The sequence below is a fragment of the Apteryx mantelli genome, chromosome 21, assembly GCF_036417845.1.
Source record: "Apteryx mantelli isolate bAptMan1 chromosome 21, bAptMan1.hap1, whole genome shotgun sequence".
In the NCBI taxonomy this organism is placed as follows: Eukaryota; Metazoa; Chordata; class Aves; order Apterygiformes; family Apterygidae; genus Apteryx; species Apteryx mantelli.
This window is the reverse complement of record NC_089998.1, coordinates 3437931-3464353: the sequence shown is the minus strand read 5'-3', so window position 1 is coordinate 3464353 and position 26423 is coordinate 3437931. Positions and strand designations below refer to the sequence as shown.

General features: G+C 53.2%; 1 protein-coding gene across 1 annotated transcript in view; it reads right to left on the bottom strand.

Moving 5' to 3' along the window:
- GPSM1 (G protein signaling modulator 1) overlaps positions 1–26423 on the bottom strand; it is a 79686-nt gene that overhangs the window by 47643 nt on the left and 5620 nt on the right. The window contains exons 2-7 of the mRNA XM_067309151.1: positions 5718–5939; positions 5036–5171; positions 4603–4745; positions 2076–2199; positions 753–868; positions 265–420 (exon numbers count right to left, since the gene is read on the bottom strand). Of these exons, the coding sequence (XP_067165252.1) occupies positions 265–420; positions 753–868; positions 2076–2199; positions 4603–4745; positions 5036–5171; positions 5718–5939 (897 nt within the window). The remainder of the gene's footprint in view (positions 1–264; positions 421–752; positions 869–2075; positions 2200–4602; positions 4746–5035; positions 5172–5717; positions 5940–26423) is intronic.

The following is a 26423-nucleotide window of genomic DNA, read 5'->3' as shown; positions in this document are numbered from 1 at the left end:
CCAGGAATCTAAATCAACCCACGCTGGCACAGCTTTAAGGGCATGATCTCCGAAAAAAGGCTTGAGTGACATGATAAAGGTCTTAATCACATTGCTTTTTTAACAAATGATTGCACTAAGGCCCAGGTTCTGAGAGATTTCTAAACACCTTTTGAGAACATGAGTCACTGTTCTCTAGCACCAGCTGTAGAGAAAAAAATCAACAGGGAAGGGCCAGTGCTCTGAGCCCAGGGTACAAACTGCATCTCCTGAGGTCTCCCTTACCTGTCTCCCAGCTCCTGTGCTATCACCAGGTGTTTCAGATGGTACTCGATTGCTCTTTCATAGTCTTGAAGCAGCGTATATGTGTTTCCAAGACTGTAGCAAGCCTGGGCTTCTACTGCTTGGTCTTTGAGTTGTCTGGAGAGCTGGAGAGTTTTCCTGCATGGAGGAGATAGAAATGAAGAGACCTAGTCATTGCAGGCCACCTCTGCAAGGTGGCAGGAAAATAAATCACTGCTTTGGTGTGGCATCAGTTGATGTCGATGCCTGTCACGTGCTGCAGGCTGCTGGCCAGGTGGCAGCATTACCTGAACACCAGTTCTCTGCTGCAGGATGGTGAGACCTACTTGCCCTTAACCTCACTGTTGAGCACCATACATGCAATTTGCTAAGTCCTTCGTCACATCCCCCCGAGCCTATGAATTCACTGCAATATGTCCAGATTTCCAGGGAACGTCTGCCCTGAGCCTGCCTTAACACCTGGCACTTACTTGTAGTACTCAGCAGAGATGTCAAACCTCCCGAGGAAGATGTGCGCGTTGCCCAGGTTGCTGTACGCTCTCCGCTCAGCTGCCTTGTCCCCAAACTCCTTAGCAATAGCAAGGCGCTGCAAGCAACAGACACAGATCAGTGAGCACGAGCTGGCCATTGGCAGCTTTCTGTTAAACAGGAAGTTTTTCGGAAGATTAATCTCTTGTTTTGCAAAACCCTCATCCAGGAAGGTAGTGGTACACGTGCCTATCAGGGCTCAGCGCCACAGGAAATCTCTCCCTCTTCTGCAATTCAGCATCAGGAAGGACCTTTGGAAGAGAGGAAGTAACACCACATCCTCCTCTAACTCCCACTCCAGCCTGGTCACTACACATCTGCTTAGCTTAAAGTTATGCACATACTTCAGTAGCTGAATGAATAGGATAATGGAGAACTTCGAGTCAGGTAGTGAATGGATGAGGCCGATGGACTGTAGCATCCAGGAACACGTTCGTCACGTCACACAGCGCTGCGGCACAGCACGAACGTGCACTTGTGTGCTCACTTCATCTCACCGTCTGCACCATAGCTGCTCCCCAGACCCTGGACCCTGCCTGCACACCTCAGTCCTGCCTCTCCTGTCACTGCCACCAGCTGCCCACACTTCCCCACCTCTCACCCTCAGTTTTGAGGCACTTGCTCCTGGTACAGAGCCCTGAGCAGAGTTTTCCTACCCCCTTCAAACTCCTCCTCCCAAAGCACTCCTGGCTGCTTCCCCCAGACCTTTTCACACGTAAAAATCAGAAAAGCTACGACAGGGCCTGGCTTTGCAAGGTGCTGAGCACCCTCCACTGTCCGGAAACTGAACCAGACTCTGAACTGGAAACTGAATTGTGTTTGAATGCGGGCAGGGACTGTGTCACCTCACCCTGCTGTAAAGCTTTATAGAAGCTTATTATGTACTGCAAACAACATTTATTCCTGCTTGGCAGCTCTTTCAGCAGCTTAATTAAATTCATGGTTTGCATTTATTAAAATTTATACTGACACAAATTAAGAGCAGAAAGGCCTTGCTAGGTCCAGCTGCAAATTTGCCCTTGGAAATCTTTGCGTTTCCAAGCCAACAGTACCCTTTCCTCAAGCCAGTCATCAGGTGCTGAGGGGGAATAGGGTAAAGTGTTGTTCAGCAGGAGTTAGCACAGCAGGGCCAGACCCTGACGTAAATCCAGGAGGGAGAACAACAGCTCAGGCAAACAGCTCCCTGTATTCACTGGGACACACCGGGAAGAAAGGCTGTTCCCTCAATCCCTGGCCCCAGGAAGAGTGTCGTGGCCATTTCCTACCTCCTTGTGGAAGGCTATAGCTTCACTGAAGTTGCCAAGTAAGTACTGGGTGTTGCCAAGGTTGCCATAAGCACGGCCCTGGGCAGCTCTGTCCCCCAGCTCCTTCACCAGGGACAAGTTCCTCCTGAAAGAAAGCAAGCAGAGCAGCACATCTGGTTACACCCAGCCAACGCTCCCCGCGGGAGACACAGCAAGGACACTCACACCTTGAAGAAAAGGGAGCTAACCCTAGAGGAGGCATTGCCCCTGCCCAGCTTCCCCGGGCTCAGCCACCCCTTGGCAGAGCACTCGGGCGACCTGCGCTAGCTGAAGAGCTCTGGGAGCTCGCATGGAGCGAGCGGGGCAAGTCACCGCCGCGCTCTCGGCCTCGGGCAAGCCGCGTCAGCGTACAGCAACTGCACAAGCGCTCGCACACCGAGCGGATCCCCACAGCGAATAAGAAATGTTCGCCCCAGTGTATAGGTGGGGACGAGAAGCACAGGAGAGAGGAGCTTGCCCCAGCAGGACAGGGGCAAAGTTGGCAACAGGAGCAAGATGCACGCTCATAAGCCAGGGCTCTGTCCACGGGGCTTCCCAGCCCTTCTCTCTTCCCTTTACGCACACAGGGCTCCCAGCTGGCACAAAGATTTACCCACTGGCTGTGCAACATGCATCATTCCTTTGGCGAAAGGATGGACAGCTATATATCGGCAATATTGCATCCTCGGGGATGAGGAGACCTATATGAGACATCATCATCTCTTCATACAGAAAAGACTATTAAAGAAAAATCCAACATTGAAGCAAAACTCTTCAGTAGGAGGAGAAAAACAGTAGCCCAGAAGTTAAGCTGTATGAAAGCCTCCCTGTGCGGGACATCAGCATGAACTTTGCAGCCATTTAGGAAAGGGAAGGATGTTGCAGCAGGACAAACTACAGATCCATCCCAGGGACAACGAGGACCTCAAGGGAAAGTCTTTTGCCTTGGGTGAAGCAGAACCCCTGTTCCCAGCCCCGGCAGCAGCAACACACAGATCCATTCTCAACATAGCCAGCAGAGAGCAGCAGGGGCTCCAGGAGCTAATAGTTTTCCTTCCAAAAATAGCTAAAAGCAGGAGCAGAGTGTTGACCTTAATTGCATAGATCATACTTCGATCTACACTGAGTTTTGTCAAGACAATACCAGGGGGAATTTTAGCTCTAATTTTTAAAAGCTTGCGGTTCCTTTCTTGTCTTCCTCAAATAGAATTTGCTGTCACACCTGGACCCCTCCAGGGAATATTCCTTATTCATTGCAACATGCAAAACACCATTCTTGAGAAAACGAGAAGGCGAAAATAGACAGCAGCAGGCAGCTTTGGCCTCAGGTGAAACTGAAGCCCAGCTTTGCCTCTGCAAAGCATAAAATTTCTACAACTCTGCCTGCCCTCACACAGCTGCTCCTCCCAGAGTACTAAACTGCCCTGCGCCTCCGAGCAGGTGAGTATCAGTCTGCAGAGCATCTGGGTCTAATTCGCATTTCAGCTGCTGAGCCAGACACAGCTGGTTTCACCACCCACAGCACAGTTTTTCCCCCTTCATTCTTATACAGAAAGGGAAAATTACAAACCAGGTACAAAAACGTGCACAGAGGCTTCCTTTTAAAAGCTCCCCGGTGCTTCGTCTGTGCCATGGAAGAGGAACCAGCAAAAACTAATCATTCACTTTCATCTAGCATCAAGTTTAACGGGCACAAAATTCAGAGGCTGAAATACATCTCTGGACTAAAGCTTCCTCCTCTGCAGGTTCAGTGCTAACCATCCATTCACAGGTTCCCAAACCCCTTGTGCTCCGCGGACAGCACAGCCTCCATGAAATCCCACGTGGCATTATGTTATTTCAGCCTCATGCATTTGAGCTAATATGGTTCACCGATGTAAGCTACGCCACTTCCAACAAGCTTCAACTGGCCAGCTGAACAGCAGAGACAGTGCGCGTAGGCTGCTAACCTGAGTTGCAGAATCAAATATGCTAGCTTAATCTATCAAAATATTATGGTCCAGACAAGGGGATTTATAGCTGCCCTATCCATTTTCTACAAATACACCCAAATCTCCAGCATTATCCTGTTTTACACATTCACTGTAGCTGGCAGGGGAATAAAGAAGCAGGATTTAGAGACATGCAGAGTCTATATATGTGGAAGCTCAGACCCAGGACAGCCAGTGGCCAGATTCTTAAAGATGCTGCTCCCAGTCTCATTCTTTATAGCAAGCATCTCACAGAACTCGCACGTCCTCAGTGGCCTTAGGAAAAATGCTTCCAACGGGACTCAGTAAAACTGTCACCTTGCACTCAATGCAGCTATCATTACCCTAATAGTTATCAGAGGGCATCTAACCTGCAGATCCTGAGAGCTGTCAGCAAATCAGGAACACCACAAATACGGATCATGCTCTGAGCAGGATTTGCTCAGTAAAGGTGCACCTGCGTGTATTTTATCAGTCACTGATGCCTGACCAGCCCTGCTCGCTGCAGGAGGAAGGGGTGGCCAAGCTTGGATACTTACTCATAATACTCTGAAGCTTTCTGTAGAGTCTCCTTGACTTCTTGAGGCAGGTAGCCTGGGTCTTGTGCCATGTTCCAGGATAAGTGCTTTCCCTTTGCATGGTAAACATTGCCTATATTATAGAGTGCTCTGGCTTCACCTACCTAAAAGGGGGAAAAACAGGGAGCCACAAGGTGCTACACTTCATATTGCAATATGGACCTTTCCACTGCTAGGCAGAGATGTTCTGCCAAAGCCAGGAGGCCCACGTTTTCCTTCCCCACTTTCAGTGTCATATCAGCTGTGACTGTCAGAGCTGCAATGCAGCCAGAAGGGAGTTTTACACTTCATCTCCTTCCAGAGCCAGCTTCCACCATGTCACACTTGCTGGCTTGCAAACAGATTATTCTTAAAGACAGGAAATATTTCCCGTTGGCTGCCAGGAACCAATTACCTTGTCTCCCTGCTCCTGAGAAATGTCCAAGTGTCTCTGGCAACATACGACAGCTTCATCAAACTGCCCAAGTATTTTCAATGTATTCCCGAGGTTGCCACTTGCCTTTGCTTCTCCAATGCGGTCCCCAATGGTTCTGCAAGACAACCAGAGGAAGGAAAAGCGCCGTTAAAGAGCTCACGTACATTTAATCACCAGCTACTGGAGGCAGAATTGCAGTGAGCCAGGAAGCACTGCGCAGTACGGGTACCACATCCAGCAGTGCCCAGCCCACAGGTCCAACTGGAGTGCTTTGTACAAGCTTGCTCAGTTTTGAGGACAGATCCTTGCTTGCTGTTCTGCTTTCTCAGGTGATCTGCATCAGGCTGCTCCAATGGCTTAAGGTGTGCTACAAAGAGGACCTGGGGATGGGAGAGCTAGACACAACCCTGCTGTTACTCCTCGCACCCTCCTCATACTCCTCTCCCTTTCTCTGCCTCCAGCCCTGAAGGTGGCTGGCCCAGCCTTGGTGTCTCCTGAATTTTCCACAGGACAGCTGTACCATGTCTCAGGGCTAGTTCTAGATACTCATTTCTGGGGCAGGTTCCCTCAGGCTGTTGGGCTCAGACCCTGCAGATCTTTCCTTCACTCAAGCCCTGACAGATTGTGTCCGATTAGGATGAACCATAGCCACCACACTTACCTAGCCAGGGTAAGGTCATGCTTATGGTACTCCAGGGCCTTGGAGTACTCCTTTAGGTAGAAATAGGCATTGCCCAGCTGGCTGTAGATGGCACTGAGAGTCTTCAGGTCCTCTGTCCCCACCTGCACCGCTGCTTCGAAGAAGGCTGCACCAGCTTTGAAGTCCCCAGCCTTGCACAGGCGCTCTCCTTCCAAGGCCAGCTCCAGGCAGGATGCCTCCATTCTGCCGAAAGCAAGACAAACAGTTGCAGGGCTTGGACTGCAGCGTACCCGTGCTGCTACGCGATGGGTAAAAAAAAATTACATCAGCTTAACACCTCTACTCACTGCACCAGGCAAAACCGACCAACGCAGCGTGCGCCTGCACTCCACGGCTGCAGGGACCAGCCGAGGCCAAAGCCCAAACAGACTTTAAAAGCTATAGGTAACGTTTGCGAGAACTAAGACATCTAGGAGTAAGTCTCACCTGCCTACACCACTTGGGAAACAAGAGACACAGTGCGACAGGGAGACAAAGTCCGCGTTGTCCCAGCAGACCAGTTTCCAAGCCACGAGGCCCCCCAGCCCCTGCCAGCTCTCCCAGCCGCAGCCCGGCACGCGCGCAAGGCTCACGCGCACAAGGACGCCGGCTTTCCATGGGCACGGTGGGCGCTCAGGCCCTCGGAAAAACACCCCCCCCCCCAGTATCAGGCACAAGAGCACCCAGACATACTGACTGCGCTTGCAAGTGGCAGAAGACAGTCCCCGACCACCACGGCAGGAATCGGGACAGGGAACTCGGGCTTCCCGACTCTCCAGCCTCACATTCACACCAGCGCAGCACCACGGCATCCGTTTCTTCCGTGGTGGTGCAGGAGCCAAGTACCCAGGCTATTCAGGCCAGCACCACTCTCCCCAGGGGTAGCAGAGAGGGTAGCCAAACTGTAACACGCTTTTACTGGATACCAGAGAAAACTCCGGGCTGTGCAGAATTCCTTGGCTGAGCGGCTTGCAGCGCTCAGCGTCTGCTTTTCATTAACTCGCCTGCTGTCACTTTTTCCACAGCCACCCTCCGCACATCAGCCTCCCAGCTCGCCTCCCGCCCTCGCGTTTCTCGACGCCGCCGGGAACGGCACACGCCACGCTGCCCATGCGAGCGCGCCGCCGGGCGCAGCGCAGGAGCGAGGCCAGCGGCATCGCTGCGAGGGAGAGGAAACGTGCAAGTCCTGCTAGCTCGGGGCAGTCCTGCATACGCGCCCGTCCTCGCAAGGGACGGAGCAGGCGTTCGAAAGCTCCTGCTTGGAAACGTCTTGCCTGCTGCCGAGTCAGCCCTTACACAAGGCAGATGGACGCAGCGCGTTGCGGAGCAGACACATGCTGCTCCTCTGCTCTCAAGCTTCTCTTTGATCTTTTTTGCTTTCTTCTCTCTGCTTTATCTATTTAAAAAGTCAAAGCTGTACAAAGGCCAAAGGTAGATATCTTCTACTCATGCACAGGAGGAAAAAAATAAAAGAAACTGACTTGTCCAGAGTCAAAAAAGGAAGGGTCAGACAAAAGCAGGATTTGTTTTATTACATAACAAACATCCACAAGAGGTTCCTACTCCAGTCTCAGTGACCAACTACTTGCAAGAAGCTGGACGGCGGTGCACCGACTGAAAGAACAGCTTGCCGAACACCACTGCTGCGACGGCAGCGCAACTGCCACCTCCTGCAGCCGTTCCCTGCCGGATCCCAGAAGATGCCTCCACCCCGCAGCCGCCCTTGCGGTGGCTCAAGGCCCAGCACCGGGTCCCTGCATGGCACCCAAGCACCCAGCGCTTGGCAGGCAAACACTGTGCTCCGGTGCAGGAGCGGTCCAGCAGCTACAGGCCGTAAGGACTGTCCAGGGCAAGAGACCGCAGAGAGCTGGTCTTGGATTCTCCCTCCCAGCACCCTTGGGACCGCTCCTGTCTCGCTGCTTGTTTGTCCCCAGAACCGCTGAATAACAAGGAAAAAGGGATTGTGAAACAGCTCATTTGAGCTCCCACCTCAAACTCCCACACAAATATTTGATTTCAAGCTCACTGCAAAGCCCGCATTCGAGTGGCTATTTTACTTGGGCAAGAAAGCTGCTCGGAGCGCCAGCGCAACATCAGTCCCTGTCTTGAGGGCTCCCTGGTAGAAGAAAAAGAAAAAACATTAAGACTATTACTACTAAAAATGTTTAGCTCCTCTCTACTGATCCTGCTGCCAGGCCACATGAAAACTGGCAAGAAGGAGCTCATGCCAGAGCACGCTGCACTGGAAGGGCCCATTCCTGTGTTTTGGGATGAACCAAACTCCCATCAGTTCCAATGCACATTCGCAGTTTCTAGATCGCTAGAACGGATATCTGGTGTCATCACCATGTACTGGCACATATCTGCCCATACTTCCCAAGCAGCTGAAAGAAGGCCTGGCCACTGGAGAGAGACAAAGACCCTGTACTCAAATCAGCAAGATTCAATCCGAGCAGCTTAGCAAAGATGAGCTTTAAGAGTACTTGAAACGTGGGAACGAGCTGCTACCACAGGAGCAATGGTGGGCTCCAAGGAGACAACTGCAGAGAGAAGCAAACTTCAGAGTTCCCAGTCCAAGTTTCAACAAGAACAAAGCTTTTCCCAACATCCAGGGTGTCTTTGAGACTGAGCTTACCAAGTGTAAACAGTCTAAAAACCGAGCTGGAGACCAGCTTCCCTAACTCATGGCATCAGTCAAGTACAGATCAAACTTTCTATGCAATTTCAATAGCTTTAAATCATGGATCCCTTCCCCACAAACCCTACAGCAGCAAAACTCAAGCTATAAGATGCTAAGAGTAGCATCTTGCCCAGGCTATATTTGCCAGTGAAAACATAAGCAGAAGTGAAAATTGTGCCCCAGGGCCTACATTCTCACACACTCCGGGCGCTTTCCTGGGGTTCCCATAGTAACTATCCAGGCATAACGCAGTGACATGACCCTCCAGTACAGACAGCCTTTAATTAAAATCTGTTTGTCCTTGAGCAGGCTGCTTTGCAGAGTGTCTGACTTCTCTAATTAACGTCACTGCTCAGTTCGGGACCTAAGCAAACACGGGAAAGGGAGAGGAGGCTTTTTCTCTGCATCACCCTCAGCCGTGTCTTGGCTGCCATGGGAAGGGATGAGAGCTGAGAATAGCAATTAAGGGAAATTATACATATTATATATATAAATATACGTATATATATTATACATACATCTCTGAACCAATCTTGACAGACTCTAGCAAAGGAAAGGGAAAGCACTGACAGACTCAAGTCAGAGCCCGGCTCCTCCCAGATATCCCGCCTGAGCCCTCCTCTACCTCTTTTCCTGCAGGTCACACATTGCCAGAACATAAACCCAAGCTCCAAGCCCACTGGCAGCAGCAAGCAGCACGGCCAAGGTCTGCTGGGGAGAATTTTGCAGATCATTCTAAGTTCACAGGTGGGAGCTGGTGTTTTGAAGATGTTGAGGGCATCGCTGTGTCTATACAACACACAGGGCTCTCCAGTTTTCACTCCACCTGCTAGGGCAACATTCCTGGTGAGCTGCTGGAAACGCAAACTGGGTTAATGTGGGACACCTCTCTCTCCCCTATACGCTGCCCTTGTAAAGGGAAGGGGGAAGTGTGTTACTCCTGTTTCCAAAGACCTAGAGAAAGTAACATCCTCTTCCCTCTAAAAAGAGAAATATCCTTTGTCCTCCGTTGGTTTCAGGGATCAGGCAGATGAGTTCACACTGTGACAACAGATATTCCTAAGTGACCGAAAGTCTTTGCTCATTCGCATCTCTTCAGTGCTGCACAGAGCAGTAAAAGGGTTCCAACACAGCCCACGAGACTGCCAGCGACGAAGGCAAGCAGCTCCCTCCTTTCTGAGCTGATCCCTTCCCAGAGCACTCTGCCTCCAGGCCCAGCTATTCCTGCTGGGGCCCGTATGCTCCACCCAGGGCAGAACAGCTTCTGCTGCTGCAAACTTCTCATCTGGTGAGGAGCTCAGGTCCTCCAAAAAAGGGTCCTCTTTGGGCAGGAGCACACGTTAGTTTGACAGGCTCCAGAGAGGCCTCATCCATCTGGCACCCAGGAAGCATTGCAAGGCTGAAAAAGGACCTGAGCAGTTCTTAAAGACCAGGCAAAAGCAGGAGGAGGAGGATCCCACAGGGCACACACCTGCCCATTTAAATGGGCTCCAGAACATCCCTGTCTGAGAAGTCACAGCCCACCCCACCCTCCATGGCACTACGTTCCTCCTCTGCTGACATGGAGGCAACACGCCAGGGTCTGTCCCACCTGAGCAGGCACTTACTACTCATGACTTCACACCAGAAAAGAAGATTCACTCCTTCCTGAGCCAGCAAATTACTGCTGACAAGCGGAGGGTGCCGGGCTTGGCCATATGGCGTGGTTCAAAAGGAAGATGCTGCAAAACATTAGCAGCTTCTCTTGCTTCCCCAGCTAAGACACTGAAGCTTGGGAACGCATTTCCCCCCAACATACACTCAACCTTATAGCCAACAGCACAGTATGTCCCTGACTGCGGGTTTGAACCAAGATACCGGGCAGGGCGGGGGGGAGCAAGCTCACTTGGAGGAGCCCCTGTTCATAAGCCTTGCTCTAAATGGGCGCACACTGCTCATACAGATTTGCAAGTCCCTCCAGACAGGCAGGATTCCCAGGTATTGGCAGGAGTCACATCCATCCCAGATCCCAGGCCCACCACGGGCAGCCAGGAAGGTCCGACAGCCTTCCCAGAAGACATATCAAGTCCCAGACCGAAACAGCACTACACCATGTGTAGCAAAGCATTTTCTTTTGAACACGTGGTGATGATAGATCATGTCTGTTCTGGCCAGGTAAGAATAAAGCTTTAAAGAGGCCAATGACAGGCTCAAATGCAGAGAGCTGTAACCGAGGAATGAGAGCGGCACAGCACACAGAGCAGCGGGTGAGAGTTCCCAGCCTGGCTCCCGACAGGCACGCCGAGCAGGTCCCACGGTTCCTCAGCCCCTGCGATTACACCCACCGCAGGGGACAGCCACAAACCCGGCTCCCGGAGCACTTCGAGTTCCCTTTGTGAAAGGTGCTTAAGAGAGAAAGGGTAATTTGTTGTTGTTTCTCAAACACCAACGCAAAGAACAAATTTATTAAAAGCAGTAAGAGGCCAAATATAAACGCAATGTTTGGCCACACGCGAGTCAGGCAATCTGCACAGCATTCTGCCACGGGAACAAGTGAGTGGCATAACGCTGGCAGATTGCTTGGCGCCCATCAACGTGACAGCTGTGAGTTTCACAAACGGGAACGGATGTTGCTTCCCGAAGCTCCCATGAGGCAGGAAAGGGGTGACCTTCCACCATACGGTGACAGGGACGAAGAAGTCCCTTCCTCAAGCCAGTGTGGAGCTGGGAACCCCGAGTGTCACCTTCCAAGGCAGCAACCTGCTTGCCAGCCCACCCTCCCTCCTCCTTAGCTGCTTCTTTGAAGGATAACTGAGCTGAAGGCAGAAAGAACAGAGAGAAATAGAAGAGTAGATATTGCCTTTAACAAGTTTTCCCAGGGTCGTTCATCACTGTCAGATAACAACTAATGATGAGATACCACACACATTGCTTTTTGCCTGCCTCATAAGCTAGCGGAAAGAACTGAAGGGCACAACCATTCCTTTACAGCAGGTACACAGGCCGAACGCAAGGGCTCTAAAGCAGCAAATGTTTTCAGACAACACAGCACTATACGGAAGGCAATAAGGGTCCCAGGAGTGCTGGGGATGCTGCGAACGCTGCCAAGAGAGAAACACAGCAAGCAGCTCAAGGTGTTATCAATGCCATTAACAACGATTACCCTGACTGCTGCCAAAACAGCGCTATAATTAGGACTTCTGTGATGCTATAGGTGCCCAGAGGGCAACGCTGCTCACAGTGTGTGTTCAGAAGCTTGGACCCCCCCCCCCAGATGTCATCCCGCCCCCCACCCAAATCTCTGTGGCTCCCTGGCCAAACGGACCCCGCAAATAACACGGTACGGACATCGCCGCGTTGGTCGCTCCCTGCTAGCGCAGGAAACAACAGCGCAGGCTCCCTGCAGCCAAGAGCTGCTCGGCAAGATCTTGGGCCACAGCCCAGCCCGAAGCCCACAGCTGGGGGCTGCAGCAGCCCGGGCAGCCGAGGAGACACGGCCAGACGCCAGAGATGGATGAAGCTACGTCCCCCTCGCGGGTCGGCTCATCGGCCCCGCATCCACGCGGAGCGGGCTCGCTGGCAGGAAGAGAGGAGACCGTACGGTGTTCAGCAATAAGCCCTTCTTGCTCGAACCCTCCCTTTCCCCCTTTCAGGGCTGCCTTGTTTGGACCATCTTGCTCACAGCACTTACCCTGCTGACAACAGACCCATCCGGCTCCGCAGAAAGTGTCACATCACAAGGGAGGGCCAGCAGACGGCCGTCTGTTGCTTAAAACATTGTAGTAGCTCTTCCAGCAGGGAAGAAAACTCACATACCGAGGACGCTAAGCTCACGTGCCAAGAGAACCTCTTCTCGCCCATGAGGGGAAACTGCCTCATTTTAAAAATGTATTTTAAAGTATTTGGTTTATACCTGGGGCTCCATTGCAAAACTCATTCCAAACCAGAGCTGCTGCAGGTCTAAGCAAAGAATAAAATAAATGAACTGTTAGATGGGTAGTCAGGAGGAAAAAAAAAGGGACAGTAGTAAAGAGTCTTAGTCTAAAATTTGCTTCTATTAATATGAATTAATGAGGCAACAGATTTTAGCATCATACTTGCAATCTGATTGAATTTTATATGAAAATAAATGTAATTTCAGAGCACTGGCAACAGGAGCCATGAACCATTCTTTTCTAATGAAGAAGAGATCAAATTTATCAGGTACTCAGCATAAATGTATAGTCACTGGCTTAACTAATTAAACATGAATTAAAAAAAATTAACTGTCAGCACATCCTTACAGAAAATAATCAGGCTGGGAAAGGGAATTACACCCCCTTAGCAATTTCCTTTCCCAGCCTTTGCACAGCTCCTGTACATGGAAAAACAAGAAGCCAATGAATCGGAGCCACGAGTGCCACATTGGCACAGTCTGTCGGGAGCCGCTCCGACTCCCCGGAGACACCGGGACGCGACGGCCGGAGCTCGCGGCCCGCGGGAACCGCCCCGGGTCGCCCCCTGCCCAAGGGCGCTGCTCTCGCCACCGGGTCTTGGGGGCAGCCCAGCCCCACGCGGGAGGCGCGTACGGGGGCGACCGGGACCCCCGAACACGAGGGCGTACGTGCCGCAGCCGGCGATGCCGCTGGGAGGGTTCGGCCCCCGCAGCGCTCCTCCTCCTGCCCAGCAGCAACTCCGGCGCTGCGGTCCCCTGCTAGAGGAAGGGGGATACAACCCGTGCTTTTGCTGCTGGAAAACATTTTACATGCTTTTTTCCCCCTTTAGAAAGTCAGATCTCCTCTGCCTGGGAAGCGAGAGGATTGCTGAAGCCGGCTCTCCAGGAGGACGTTGTACAGGAGCACCCAGCACCACGGGCGGCAGCGCTGCCGGCACCCACCGCACCTCCGAAACCCAGTGGTGTTTTTGTCCTGTGATAACTTAACACGAGCCTGGAAAGAACACCCCTATCGCCATCAGCGGCCGCTGAGCAGGGGCGCCCGCGTCCGTGCAATCCCGCTCACCAGCATGCCCAACTCCGTTTCACGGGCTTCCTCACGTAAGGAAAGCTGTTCCAGATCCTCCTGATGTACAGCCTAAATTTATCCATGGTAAGTTTATACCTGTTTAGCCTTAGTCTGTCTGCTGGACCAGGCTGCCCTGGTCTCCTGGGGCGTTCGCACAACGTGCAGCAGTCGGTCGCTCCCTGCCCGGGCAGGGGCCTCGCTCCCCGTCGAGCGGGGTTTTGCTCAGCGCAGGCTGGAGCCTCCCGTCCTCTTGGCAAACCCACACACGCCTCCCTCCCTCTCGCCTGCTCCCAGCTCGGAGAAGAAAATCTTATTACTAGTCCCTAAGTGTTTAAGCTTGCAACTTCATACCACTAAATATCATCACATTTCTGTGACACCAGATCTGCCAGTCATCCAGCTCCCGCTATTCAATACTCGTCCTCCCCTGCGCTGCCGGCACCTTCGCGTCGTCAGCACACCCATTAGCAACCTGCTCCGTTTCGCAGCGAGGGCACTAATGAAAATACTCAATTAGGCTACTCCCAAGACGAGTTTTGGGGCAGCTCAGCCAGAAACACATCTCCACCCACCCGCCAGCTCCCCTTGCAGGGCAGCCCCGCGCTCCCGGCCCTCAGCCCCATCGCAGCCCGGCTGCTAACCCCCTGCTGACAAGCGCTTCCCCTCAAGGCTCCGTATCGAGACGGACAGGGGAAGGCAGCAAACCGATCAAGATACATCAGCCTGACTCAAGCTACCTTTAGTAGCAAGCCGGGAGCCTGAAGCACATCTGGAGGCTAGTTGCCATCCGCAGGCAACGGAGAGCAGCACCTCTGGGGCAGGCGCACCTGCACTTCACCTTCCTTCCCCTCACCAAGAAGGAAAACCTGCCATTTTATTTGGGGAGAAACGGCCAAAGATGAAACAACGGACGCTGCACCCAGTCCTTCCTAGCTCCAAAATCGGTTCCAGCTGCCTGGGCCTGTTTCTTTTACATCTTCTGAAGCACATGAGACAGGGATGATAAAGTGTTTTTCACTGCAGTCTTTTGATAAGGGCATGAAACAGAGAACCCAGAGAGGAAAATTACAGGGAGGTCTGGAAGCCGCTGGCTCTGTGCGCTGGCTCCAAATCTCCTCCTCTTCTCACTGATGGTAGCATCAGCGCTCGACAGTACTCATTTCAGTTAATTGCTATCTACCATTAGCTGCAGAGTACTTACAAGGGATTCAATTCTACTGCATATTTGCTAATAAATACCAAATGACAGTGAGGACAACAGCTGTATTTAGCTGCATTTACCCTCTTATTAGCAGAGCTGAATAAGACCCCATTTCAATTCCGAATGGCTCCAACAAGCTGCGTCATTGTCAAAGACTCAAACGCGAACTCCCCGCGGCTCGCCCGGGAGCAGAAGTCGCCCGGCACTCCCCTGCCTGCACCGCGAGCACGCGACCCTCCCTTCGACCCAGGGCCACGCACGATGACCTCCTCCGCGGCCTGGATTTATGGGGACAGGCAAAACTGAAGGCGGATGGGAGTCACCCGCTGTTTCAGCGGCATTTTGTGAAGCGGTGAGTGAGGCGGCACTGGTGCGTGCAGAGCCTCCGCAGCCTAGGATCACAGAATACCTTGCAAAGGCGCGAGGGTAGCTATGATCCACATCTTGCAAAAAGGAAGCTAAAATCCATCAGGACCCAACTTGCCCACAGCGAGTCGGCTGTAGGGAACGGAAAAGCGCCCAGGAGTCCGGGCTCCCGGAGCCTCTGTTGGATCCTCCCCGGGGCAAGCGCTGAGCGAACCGCTCACGCTCACAAGAGGGGGATCATGACCAAAAAAAGAAAGAATGAGGATGAGGAGCCCGGGAAAGAAAGGGATGCCAGCTCCTTTGAGTCCCCAGGCGCACCGCAGCACCTCCGTAGCAAACTCTCATGAGGTGGTGGCAGAGAGGTGGCGTTACGGGGAAGAGCGCAGCAGCAGCAGCTTCGTGGCAGCTGGAAAACTGCTGCGGTGGGAACAGCCCCAGCTCCTGCCCTGGTCACAGCAGCCTCAGAAGGGGGATGCAGTGCCCGGCCGTGGGCAACCACGCAGCACCAGAGGAAGATCTACCTCGCCTCTCCCCGGCTAACACGCAAGCGAGCAGCAGCTTTCCTAGAGATGCCTTCACGGAGCGGAGGAGTCTCTCAACATCCAGGCATAAATAGCACAGCACGACATGCCTGCTCACTCCCCTATCTCCCCTGCACAGGAAGGGGCACAGGGTATGTAACAGCCGAGTGTGTTGGGTGCCAGAGAGCTCAGCACCTTCAAAGTCCCACTCTGTAGATTTGGGGCACTCAGCAACGTTGCCCCTTTCTGCAGAAATGCACAATCTTAGAGCAAACCAGCTAACCTCCAGCAATACTGTCACTGAAGACCGAACCCTGCCCAAAGAGATGTCCCCAATTCCACAAGCTTATGATACTCATAACCTCTAGGAGCCTGCTCTACACCTGCAAGGATTCAGCCCTCAATAAAATTATACACTGGTAATTATCAACTTGAATCCATGTACCAAATCCTTCCCACAAATACAGCTTGCCCCACTGCAAGAACAGAATACAGTGTAATTGGTCTTCGCTGTCTGAGGAGCTAAACTTTTAAAAGACTGAGCACAAACTCAAGCTTTTGTGCTCCAAAATTATTCAAATATCAAAGGACTGAGACACAACGTAATTAACTTGCAGCAGTTCAGACAGCAGAGATCAGATTAAGGTGCAAATGCGAATTTCAGCAGGTCCTGGTTAGCACTTCCAAAGCACTTAAATTATAAGGTGTAAATACTTTCCTGAGTCTGAGAATATGATGATTAAGGACACGCCAATTTGAAAATTAATTCACTAAACCATGTTCTGACTCTCAAGTTTGCTAAACCCATTAAAACGCATGAACTGATCAAGATGCCTAGGAACAAGACTGCGCAGGAGAACTGACTTTCAGGAAGAGTGAGAATCAAAGCTTCTGAAGAGCAGGAATAGCAACCTCTTCACGTGGATCAGCAGCAGGGTATTAACACCAACAACAGCTGCCACCGGAGCCAAAGGAAAATGCCAGCAGAGGCCAGCAGGACTGACTTGCCAAACACCAGTGGATTAACAGCACTCACAGGTGAGGATGCTCTCTTCTCAGGAGACACGAAGGAGGATGCCCAATCTGTGCTGTCAGGAGCCTGTCTCACCCCCTAACTGCAGACCACAGTCAGGAGAGCACCTCTAACGTCTGAAACCTGCCACGCAGAGAAGCGAACAACCCTGTATTTTCAACGGGCCAAGTCTTGAGGCATTTGTATTTTGCCACAGAGGATACTTGAAATGAACTCAGTGATGATTTCAGCACAACGGGGAAAACTTCCTGACTTCCAGGAGGGATTTGCTCTCTTGCACAACACCAGTGCCTTCAACGAAATCAATTTATCACATTGTATTGAAACAACGCTCTTGGGATGATTTCACCACAAGTGAAGTACTATTTCCTTCAGTCGCTTCCAGAACCCAGAGGGCAACAGAGGACATGCAGTCTGAACGGCTTTTCATTAGAACATTAGTCTGGCAATTAGGTCAACACATCCTTTCACTAAAATATATGCTGGGATTTAAATCGGCGCATTGCTCCTGCTATAAAATACAGTGTGTTACAATTATGATATACAGCAGAAAAACAAACAGGGTTACAAGCAGTTGGTTCCTCAACAGCTATACAATGAAGACAGCCAATTTACTTATTACCTGTTTTACTTGCACTATTCAACTGCTTTCACCCACCAATATACAAGGCTGCACTCATACCAGATCTGTTACTGAAAATGGCTGGATTCTAGTTTGGGGGTTTATTTCTCACTTACAGTGCTTCTGTAGGAGGAGGGAGATGTTCAAACTCAGGCCCCTCTTCTCCACTGCAGCCGAGTTACCCAGACCCCACTCGCCTGCCCCATGCAGACACCACCGGCCAACGGGCCAGCACCCACGGGGCCCAGCTGCTCCCCTGCATGCCCAGGACGGGACAGGGGACCGCCTGGCACCTCCCCTCCTCTTCATCACACCCAGGGATGAGGCATCGAGGACCACAGGGGACCAGCGACACAAGCAGTGCTAGTGAAGGTTGGAGAAAGCCTGCGTGCAGGCTGGGAATCCAGCGGCAAGGTGGTTTTGGCAGCACAGCAAGCCCCGATTCCTGCCCTGGTCAAGCCCAGCTTGACAAACTCCACCCAGCAAAACTGTTCCAGTTGTGCTCTGCAACTGCACAGGCTGAGGGGCCTGATGAGGTTTCCTTTCCTCCACCCCCAAATTACTTTTCTGAAGCCAAGTCAAGTCTTGTTTTCCCAGAAACACAGAGGCCAGCGTCCCAAGTCTTTTCTCATTTCAAGCTGCCTGGAAACCCCTTCAGCCGCAGCCCCCCCTTCTCCTTCCTCTCTCAAGCTGCCGCCAAGCTGCTCTCGCCTTGACGCGTGGACTTGCAGCAGGAAAACAACCGCGTACTGAAGAGATGCTGCCAAGTCGCATTAACGCTGGGAGCCGCGTTACGGCTAACTCGGGCAGGACAGAGGAAGCCCCCTCTGCCTGTCCCAGCCACCCACCCCCATTGCCTGGTCCCCCTCCACGTGGACAGTCTCATCCTGAACCTCTCTGGCGTCGGCCCAACTGCAGCGGTCAGGGAGGCTGCGCGTGCTCCCCGCACGCCGCCCATCCGCGCTCGGGGCATGGGAAACAGCCAACTCCCATCACCGCGCCGTGGGGCAAAAGGCAACGATGACACAGTTCACACCAAAGTTTTTCCACCGACTTCTCAGCAACTTGCAGTCAATTTGCTTCTTTTCCCGACAGCCCCAAGCCAAGTATTTCACACCAAGAGAGGCCTTGGGATCTATCTGAACACCCACCCCACAGGTCCCCGCTTCTGGGCCACCTTGGCTGCGATCCAGAGAGATGCCGAGCGAGCACAGCTCACCACGGGATGGTCCTGGGCTGCAGATGCGCTGTAGCCCTCAGCAGCACCAGCGCTCACATTTGAAAGGTGTTTGGCTGAGATATTAGTGCCAGAAAGAGCACGAACCTGACCCTCCTTCACCTTCTGCAGTACTCACTGGAGAGCAATCGGGAGGAACTGAACAGTCAAGCCCCAGTGAATCCCCCCAAAGCAGCAGTTTCCTTTCTCAGACTCTATGCCCAAAGCAGAGAAAGCCATGAAGCAAAGCTGGTGGCATGGGTCCCCCAGGGCCCTGGAAGCAGGAGGGCAGCACCGGTGGCTGGGCTGAAGGAGCGCCAGGCACGAGGACAGCTCTTCCCCAGCAAAAGCTGCAGCAGAGCAGATGGCACCACTTCCACCCTGTTTTCCTACAGCCAGCTCACGCGTCGAGGGCTGTTCGAAGCTCCCCCTGAAAGTTTCAGGGGTGATAAAAATCAGAAATAAACCCAGGCACACACATGCGTTTAAAAAACCTGCATTTGCACACCCAGTGTGAGAGCTCAGGTGCAGGCCACAGTTGTTCTCCCAGGCTGTTGGGCAGCCACAGGGCATCCCTCCGGATTTCAGAAACACAATATTCCACATCTGTCTTAAAAAAGAAGGAAAAAAAACAGCAGGAAACAGGGGTCCCCTGAGGGCTCCGAAATCAATCAGGGCACCTCAGCAGCCCAAGCCAGCATCTCTAGACACAGCTCTGCAGCTCCTCCATAAAAAACTAGGCTCAACAGAAAGGCAGCAAATCTGCCCAAGCCTCATCTGCCTCCATCCCACCAGGATCGCAGCAGCATGAGGCACTGAGGGGATTTGGGCATGGATTTCCCCACGCAGAGGCAGAGCCGCTCCAAGCCACACTTCCAACCCAGCCCAACCGGCACACAGCAGCCAGGTGCTCCTGGGCTTCACCAGCAATCCTTCACCAACAGCGAGCGTTTGGGTTTCCCCCACAAAGCCAGAGCAACGTGGGACCCAAGTAAGGTTTGTGATGGAGCTTAAAAAGTGGCTTTTTGCTTTTTTATGGCATTACAGAAAAATCTATGCGTGCCATATGTATAATCTGCAAGTCCATAAATCAAAGCATGGCAGGATTCCCAGGAGCAGGCTAGACCACCGCCTTGCAGCAGCACCGTCTGCATGCAAGGTTAGAATTACACTGTTTCGCTAATCTGAGGAGAACAGACCCACTGTCTAGCGCAGTCTGTATCGGGTGTCTGCAGCTCCGCAGAAAACCTTGGAGCTCCAGCATCCTGCAAGCTGGTTTCACTCCCTCCAGAGGATCGCGTAAGCTTCATCCTCCACCGCATTTTCCAGAATTTTTAGCACTTCTGTCCTAGCTTAGCTCCTTTGGTAACACCTGCTCTGGAAACGCTTGGCACCACTGCACTGAACTTCTGTATTACGCGTGCAAGTGCTTGGAGCCAAGTTCTCCCTCACCCTGGGACACGGTACCACATCAGGCTTTGCTCGATGCCACGATGTCAGCACAACTCAATCACGGTGCAAACAACCGGCCGATGGCTATGCCTGCCCCATAGCCATGCCTGCTAGGTTAGACACAGAACCCGCTTTCCTTCGGAAAGGGTGTCCCCTTCGCAAAGCAAGCTCCTTAAGGCCATGTCCTCCACGGCTTTAACTTCCGATTCCTATTCCACCCCCACGTTTCTTTCTCCTCCTCACCTTTTCTGCTGCCACACGCTCCCCGTGGCAGATATTTGTTACTGTGCATGCTGAAAGGATGAAGCCAAAGGTTTAATGCTCTGTCATTTATTACTGCCCGATGGAAACACACAGGTAAGGTGACAGAAGGATCATGAATGGATCGTGGAGACCTCTCCACAGACCTCTTTTAGGTTAGCCCCTTGTTTGCAACCTCACAGTGCATTGCAAGAGCTTTCTATAGAAACACAGGCTGTTGTGTAGCACTGAAGGGATTCACCGCTCCCCCCTTCCCTTTAGCTGGTAAAGGAGAAGGGAGGACACAGCATCAGGGCTACACACATGCCCACATCACGGGAGCTCGTTTCATACCGGCTCCTGAATAACGCATGTCTCCAGAAGATCTCAGCTCCTGCACAGAGACATCTTCATTAAACAGCGAAAGCAAACCACGGAACAAAAGCAGCCTGCGCCAAGAACCGCACGCGCTTTGGGAGCCCAGGCAGCAGCGACAGCGAGGACGAGATGATGACAAGACAGCTCCTTACCTTAATGTGCAAGGGCAGTGGGCTGTGGAAGCTGGTGATACGCAGGAAAGGCACCACTTCCATATGGATTTTGTGTGCTGGAGAAGCCTGCCTGTTTTAATCCAGGGCATTGTGGAGTGGCTGCATTTGCACTGCACAAACAGCCTCTGCAAGAGCCTTTCAGGAGCAGTTACATCCTCCACAACACACAGCTTTACTGCTAATTTCTTCTTTTTTTTTAATTCCAATCACATGTTATGAGCTGTTACTTTTCTCTCCTGTATGTGTGTGTGTATATATATTTACGTCTCCTCTCTGCGTGCCGCACTAGCCTCAGGCAACCAGCTCTGGGAGAGAGCTGACAGCCTTGACAGATGACTCAGTTCTCGTTTGGAGCCAGGTCTGTGCAGCATCTCCTTCCTCCCTTCCCAATGCTGCCGTTACAGCGGCCGCCCCGTCTCCGGACAGGTGGGTCTGCCCCTGCGCACGGGGGCGAGGGGCCACCGGGCAGGCTGGGTTCCTCCCGCCTGAGCAAACCTAGAAGGACGCCCTGAAACTGCACCGACTGCAGCCTCCTCCAGGGTGCTTCGGTTCTCCGGTCACCCTTCGTCCTCGTGGCACCGCGTGCTTTTGGCTCGAGGGCAGGAGAGCCCAGGCTGCTGGACCGGGGGCAGAGCATGCACATGCACATCCGGACCCCCCGCTCGAGGCCGTCACCTCGCAGCCCCCGGGCATGGGCCACGGGCTCACCTCGCCGCTGCCTCTCTCGCACCGTGCTCCGCAAAATGCTCTGGCTCAGCGGCACAACCAACAGCAGATCCCTGCCAAAAACCGCGGGTGCCAGAGAACCATTTATTGAAGGAAACGTACGCTTTGCAACATGATTTTTTGCTTTCTTCCAGAACAGCAGAGAAAAACATGGGTATTTTCAAGTATCTCAGTTCAATGTTAACTCTTTATAGGTACCTGGTCGTGCTTTCAATGTCCGATACCGAATGAGGTCTCCCTGCAGCGCCCGTGGTATTTGCTGGCACGCTCTCTCCCTTTACCTGCCAAGTAGCACATGTAAGGTAACACAAGGGTCTACCTTTCTGCCGGGCCTTTTCCCCGGAAAGCACCTAGCCACGGACTGCAACCAGCCGGCTATTCACGTACTCACTGCTTCCTGTGCCGGAGCACTGGTGGAAGCGACTGACACACGAGCCGGTCCAGGGCTGCAGCCTCGAAATCCTGCGCGCGTGGCGGCGAGCTCGTCTGTTTTAGCATTTAGATCCCTGCAGGGACTTGGATATTCAGCAGAAATCACAGGCCAGGAAATGCCTTGAGGCACACGCGGAGGCTCACGAAACCAAGGCGTTCGTCTGCGTTTAGGCAGCGAAGTCCCCCCTCGCTCGCCGTGACATGTTGGCCCGCGGGTTTCCTAACCAAGCTACTCCCCTCCGAAATCAGGGGGGCTCGTTTGTCAGAAGGGAAAGAGAAACACAGGCTGCTTATGCTGCTAGATATTTTCATTTTGGTCACTGGTGGTTTATGTTCCTGCCTTCGTGCTGCAGAGAGCTCGGCCAGCGAACGAGTCCGATCTGACGGCCTCCGTTTTGCAGCAGGGTACAGTCCCACTGCCGTTTTCTCAGTGCAGGTCTCTGCAGAAGACAACTGCTAAAGAAGAGCTGTTTTCTGGTGCATTATCAGCTGCGACACGACAGCTAGGCGAGCTTTACAGGAGCACAGGAGCGATGGGACCTTCCCCAAAGCGCTGGCAGCCAAAGGCTTCCTGCCTGGGCCAGGGAGGGAGAAGTCGGATGGGCATTTCCCCCCCTCCATCTTCCACTATGGAGAAGACAACCACTCAGCCAGGGCACCAGAACAAGGGAATTCAGTTCTTACACATGACCTTTGGACACAGCCAGCAACACGGCGGTAGAGCTCTCTGAGCACGTGGGGACTGCGCCTGGCACCCACCCCCCGGGAGGGAAAAGGCGGGGGGATATACGGCGACAGACACACAGACGTTTTGTTGGGACTGCTGGACACAGTCTGACCCTGTGCTTCTCTCTGGCCATCTAACTCCAGAAATAGTTTAGGCTGGAGTCAACCCTCAGTCCTCTCCCAATCCCGGCCTCAACAGCAGCTGTGGCAAAGCAGCTGCTGCTACGCTGTGGCATCAGCGGGCAAAACCTGGGATTTAATTCACCACCTGGCAGCTTCCTTCCCAAGAGCCCTCCTCTCCCTCCCGCGTTGAGCAGAACGACTGCAGCACGGTGCAACCCAAGTGCAGCAACTGCACCGTACAGGTCTCCAAAACACGAAACCAACTCCCCGCGAAGGTCTCCCCTTCGATTCACAGTTTCCCCCCAATTCACCGCTAACCTCACCGCGACGTGGGTAAGGCAGCGCTGGGGGAAAGCCGGGAGACCCAGCACGGCTACCTGCGCTCTCCTTCGCCCTCAGGCCATACGACTTCTCCCCCTTGAGAGCAGGGGCAGCGCTTCCCAGAACAGCTGCAACAAAACACTGACACTTACCCGGGGCTCTGAAACCCTGAATGGACGCGGCCCTTGCCAGATCCGCTGTCTGGCGCAGCGGCGCGGGGCCCCGAGGCAGCACTGTAATGCAAACCGTGACTAACAGTAATTAAGAGGGAGCCCTGGAGAGATGAACGTTAATCGGCGCTTCCCAGCCCTCCCCTGGCACGAGCGGGCACTCCGCAGACGGAGGAAGGACACGGAGCTGCGCGTGACGGACCACCGCAGCTTTGCAGCGGGGACCAGAGGAGACATTCGCCCCGAGCTAATTTGCACTCGAGCAGCTCCATGCCGGAGAGCACGGGAAATTGTAGCAGCTTGCTCCGGAGCGCCCACGAAGTCACCGCCGCAGCCGAACCAGCACGCCACGCTGAAGCCACCCTCGTGGCCGTGCCTGCCGGGCAGCGGACGCAGGCCAGCAGTCCGCACGACCGCAGGGGCCTGGAGGAAGCCACGGGAACAATAACCTTGCAGAGCAGTTTGGCACAGCAAACCCCTCCGCTTCACCTGCGAACAGTCCCAGATCAGCGCAGCTCTTAAAATCGACGTGTGGAGGAGCTGCCCTGAGCGCGCGGGGACCTCTTGGCCATCCCAGCTGCATGCAGGAGCCTCCTCTCAGGAGGGCAACGACACTATCTGAGCTGCCACAAGCCCCGCGAGCCCGCTGGCCGGTCCCTCTGCACCGGGTTTGCTGCAAGCCCACAGCCAAAGCGGTCCCGTGGCACCCAGCCGTGGCAGAGCGAGGCAGCCAGGCAAGCGACTCGCCACGGGTCTCCCCCCGGCCCCGCCGTGAGCTCCACCAGCCCCCAGGACGGGGGCTCGGGGGGATGAGGCTTCCCTCGCACCCGAGCCCCAACGCGGGAGGCAAACGGAGCCAGATGCCCGGGCGGGCGGGAAGCCAGCGCCGCCGCTCAGCACGACATGCACTCCGAGCCGCTTCCCAGGAGCCTGGCTGAGCCTCGCCGCAGCTCGGAGCAAACGGCACATACGTCGGCTGATGGGGCCAGGTCTGATCCCTGCATTTTTAAAAGGAGCTTCCAAGACAAAACATCTGCTCTTGGGTGGAGCCAGGGCTCAGCACGAAATGGCTGCTACGCCGAGTTATGTTACACACGCTAGTATGAACATAAGCGCTTTCCCCCATTTTTAATCCATTTTCTTAAGCTTTCTCCTGCAGCACCTGAAGCTAGAATATCCCAAACTCCTACAGAAGAGCCACAAAACAAACCCGGTTGCTGCAGAGGATGCGAATGCAAAGGTAAGAGAAGAACATGGATGCAGACAAGGCAAGGAGGTATTTGCAATTCCTTCAGGTTCAGCAGCCGCACAGAGCTCCCGACTCACAACAGGAGATTAAGCTTCCGCAAAAATATCATTTGTAATCTCAGAATTGGAGAGGAAAGGCCTGTGGTTCCAGCGCCTGTCATCTTTGGGCAAAATCCTCTCGGTGAAGGAAAACAGGGAATAGCAAAAAGATTTAAGCTATTTATTTCTACTCTGAAGGTGGTGATCGGATAGTAGCGCTGTCTTTAAATAATTCTTTCAGGGTTTGTGTTACTGCTCTGAATCCAGGGTGCCACAGAGGGCTCTGCTTATTGCTTCCACCGAAATAAGGAAGAACTACTGGCTTTCGAGGATCTGCCGCAGCAAATGCTTGCTCCCTCTTTCCCAGGTTTTCACGGGACTGTGATGAGTATGTGATGAGGCACTTGCAGGACCAGGCCGTTACACTGGGTATTGGGGTACGACCACCCAGCCCGAGGGCTCCCCGCCAGCGCCTCAAAGGCTCAGCCCCAGGAAGAGCCCGCGTCTGCCCCTCTGCTTGGCATGAGCAGCGGTCACCGCTATTGCCAGGCCTCTCCCCGCCCTGGCTTTCCAGCCTGGGAGATGTCAGTTAAGCACAGGGTTGCAATGCAACGTGCTTATTTAACATTGCCCCTGAAACTGCATTGTAATGATAATTTTTCACTTCCTTCCCCAGCCAGTTGCATAACTTTGCTGCGCGTTGTTCGAGGAGCTGCCGCGCTCCCCGCCGGGGCGGCTGCACAGCCATGCACCCAAGCCCGGCATGCCCAGGTCCCTTCCCGCTTCTGAGCACTGGGTGCTAACGCTGGCCGGGGGTTATTTTCCTCATTGTAGGTTTTTGTTTGTTTGTTTTTATACATTCTTCTGACTTACCGCATTAAACAACAGATAGATGTGACTTAAAATGCAAGTAGCCTTCCAACAGGATTACGTCTCCTTTCTTCAGCTTTCGGCAGGGAAAAGAATCCCATTTATACAAGTTGAATCTAAGCCAGTTAGCAAATCAGATCTGTCAACTAAGATTTAATTAAAAGTACCTTAAAGGACAGAAAACCTCAGTCAATGGAAAGCTTTCCCACTAGCACTATATAAATAGTCTAGGCCCAGAGCTCCACAGCCCCACTTTGCGGTCAGGCTCCGCGGCCCGAAAGCCCAGAGGCAGAAGGTATTTTTGTTTCACAGCTGCGGCATGGGTTTTAGTTTTTCTTTTTGTACCAGGGAAGTGGCTTTGACTTCTGGAAGCGGGGCTGGCGGATCAAAGCGAGACACAGGGCAGGTCTGGGGCCAGGGTGGGGGATGGACACAAGGTATACGCTCAGGCAGCAATTTTGAGATAAGTTTGCTCTTAGAGCAAAACAGCATCAAGGGTTAATTAAATAAAGTGCATCCCTCCACTTCAGGAAACTTGCTGCTGCCAGCTTCTTGCAGCAGAAAACCTGGCAGAGTTCAAACCTGCTTCTAGAGCAAGGCTGAATGCAAGTTCGGGCATCACCTAAAGTGCGAATGCACAAAACAGACAGCAGAAAACTAACTACACCACGGGGGAAAAAAAAAATAGTGAGTTTAGGTTCTCTGGTGACTGAAGGTCAGATGTGCTGAGAGGAGGCAAAACAGCACAGAGCAAAAACCCGGACCTGCCGGCCAGCGAGCAGACGCGTGGCTGCAAGCGAGTGAGAAGCACGGGAGGAGCTGGGGAGCTGCAAGCTGCACAGGGAGCCCAGGGCCGGGACAAGGCAGGGTCCCCTTGGACCCCTCGAGGTGGCAGAGGGCCACGCCAGGGCTGCTGGAGGGCTGGAGAAACAGCAAGGTCGTCCGGGACACTCGTCACCGACCTGGAGGAGGGGAGTGCAAACCAAGCTGTGCAGCCTGTTCCCATCTCTTCCCCCGGGTGTTTCCATCTCCCATTACCTCCCGAGTCTCTGCTGTCATCACCAGTGTGGTCACGGTTCAGCTGTGGACAGCAGGAGAAGGATGACCACGGAGAAATTTTTAAATAAAACAATCAGTTTCTCAGCTCTTAAAGGGTTTTCATTCTTTGA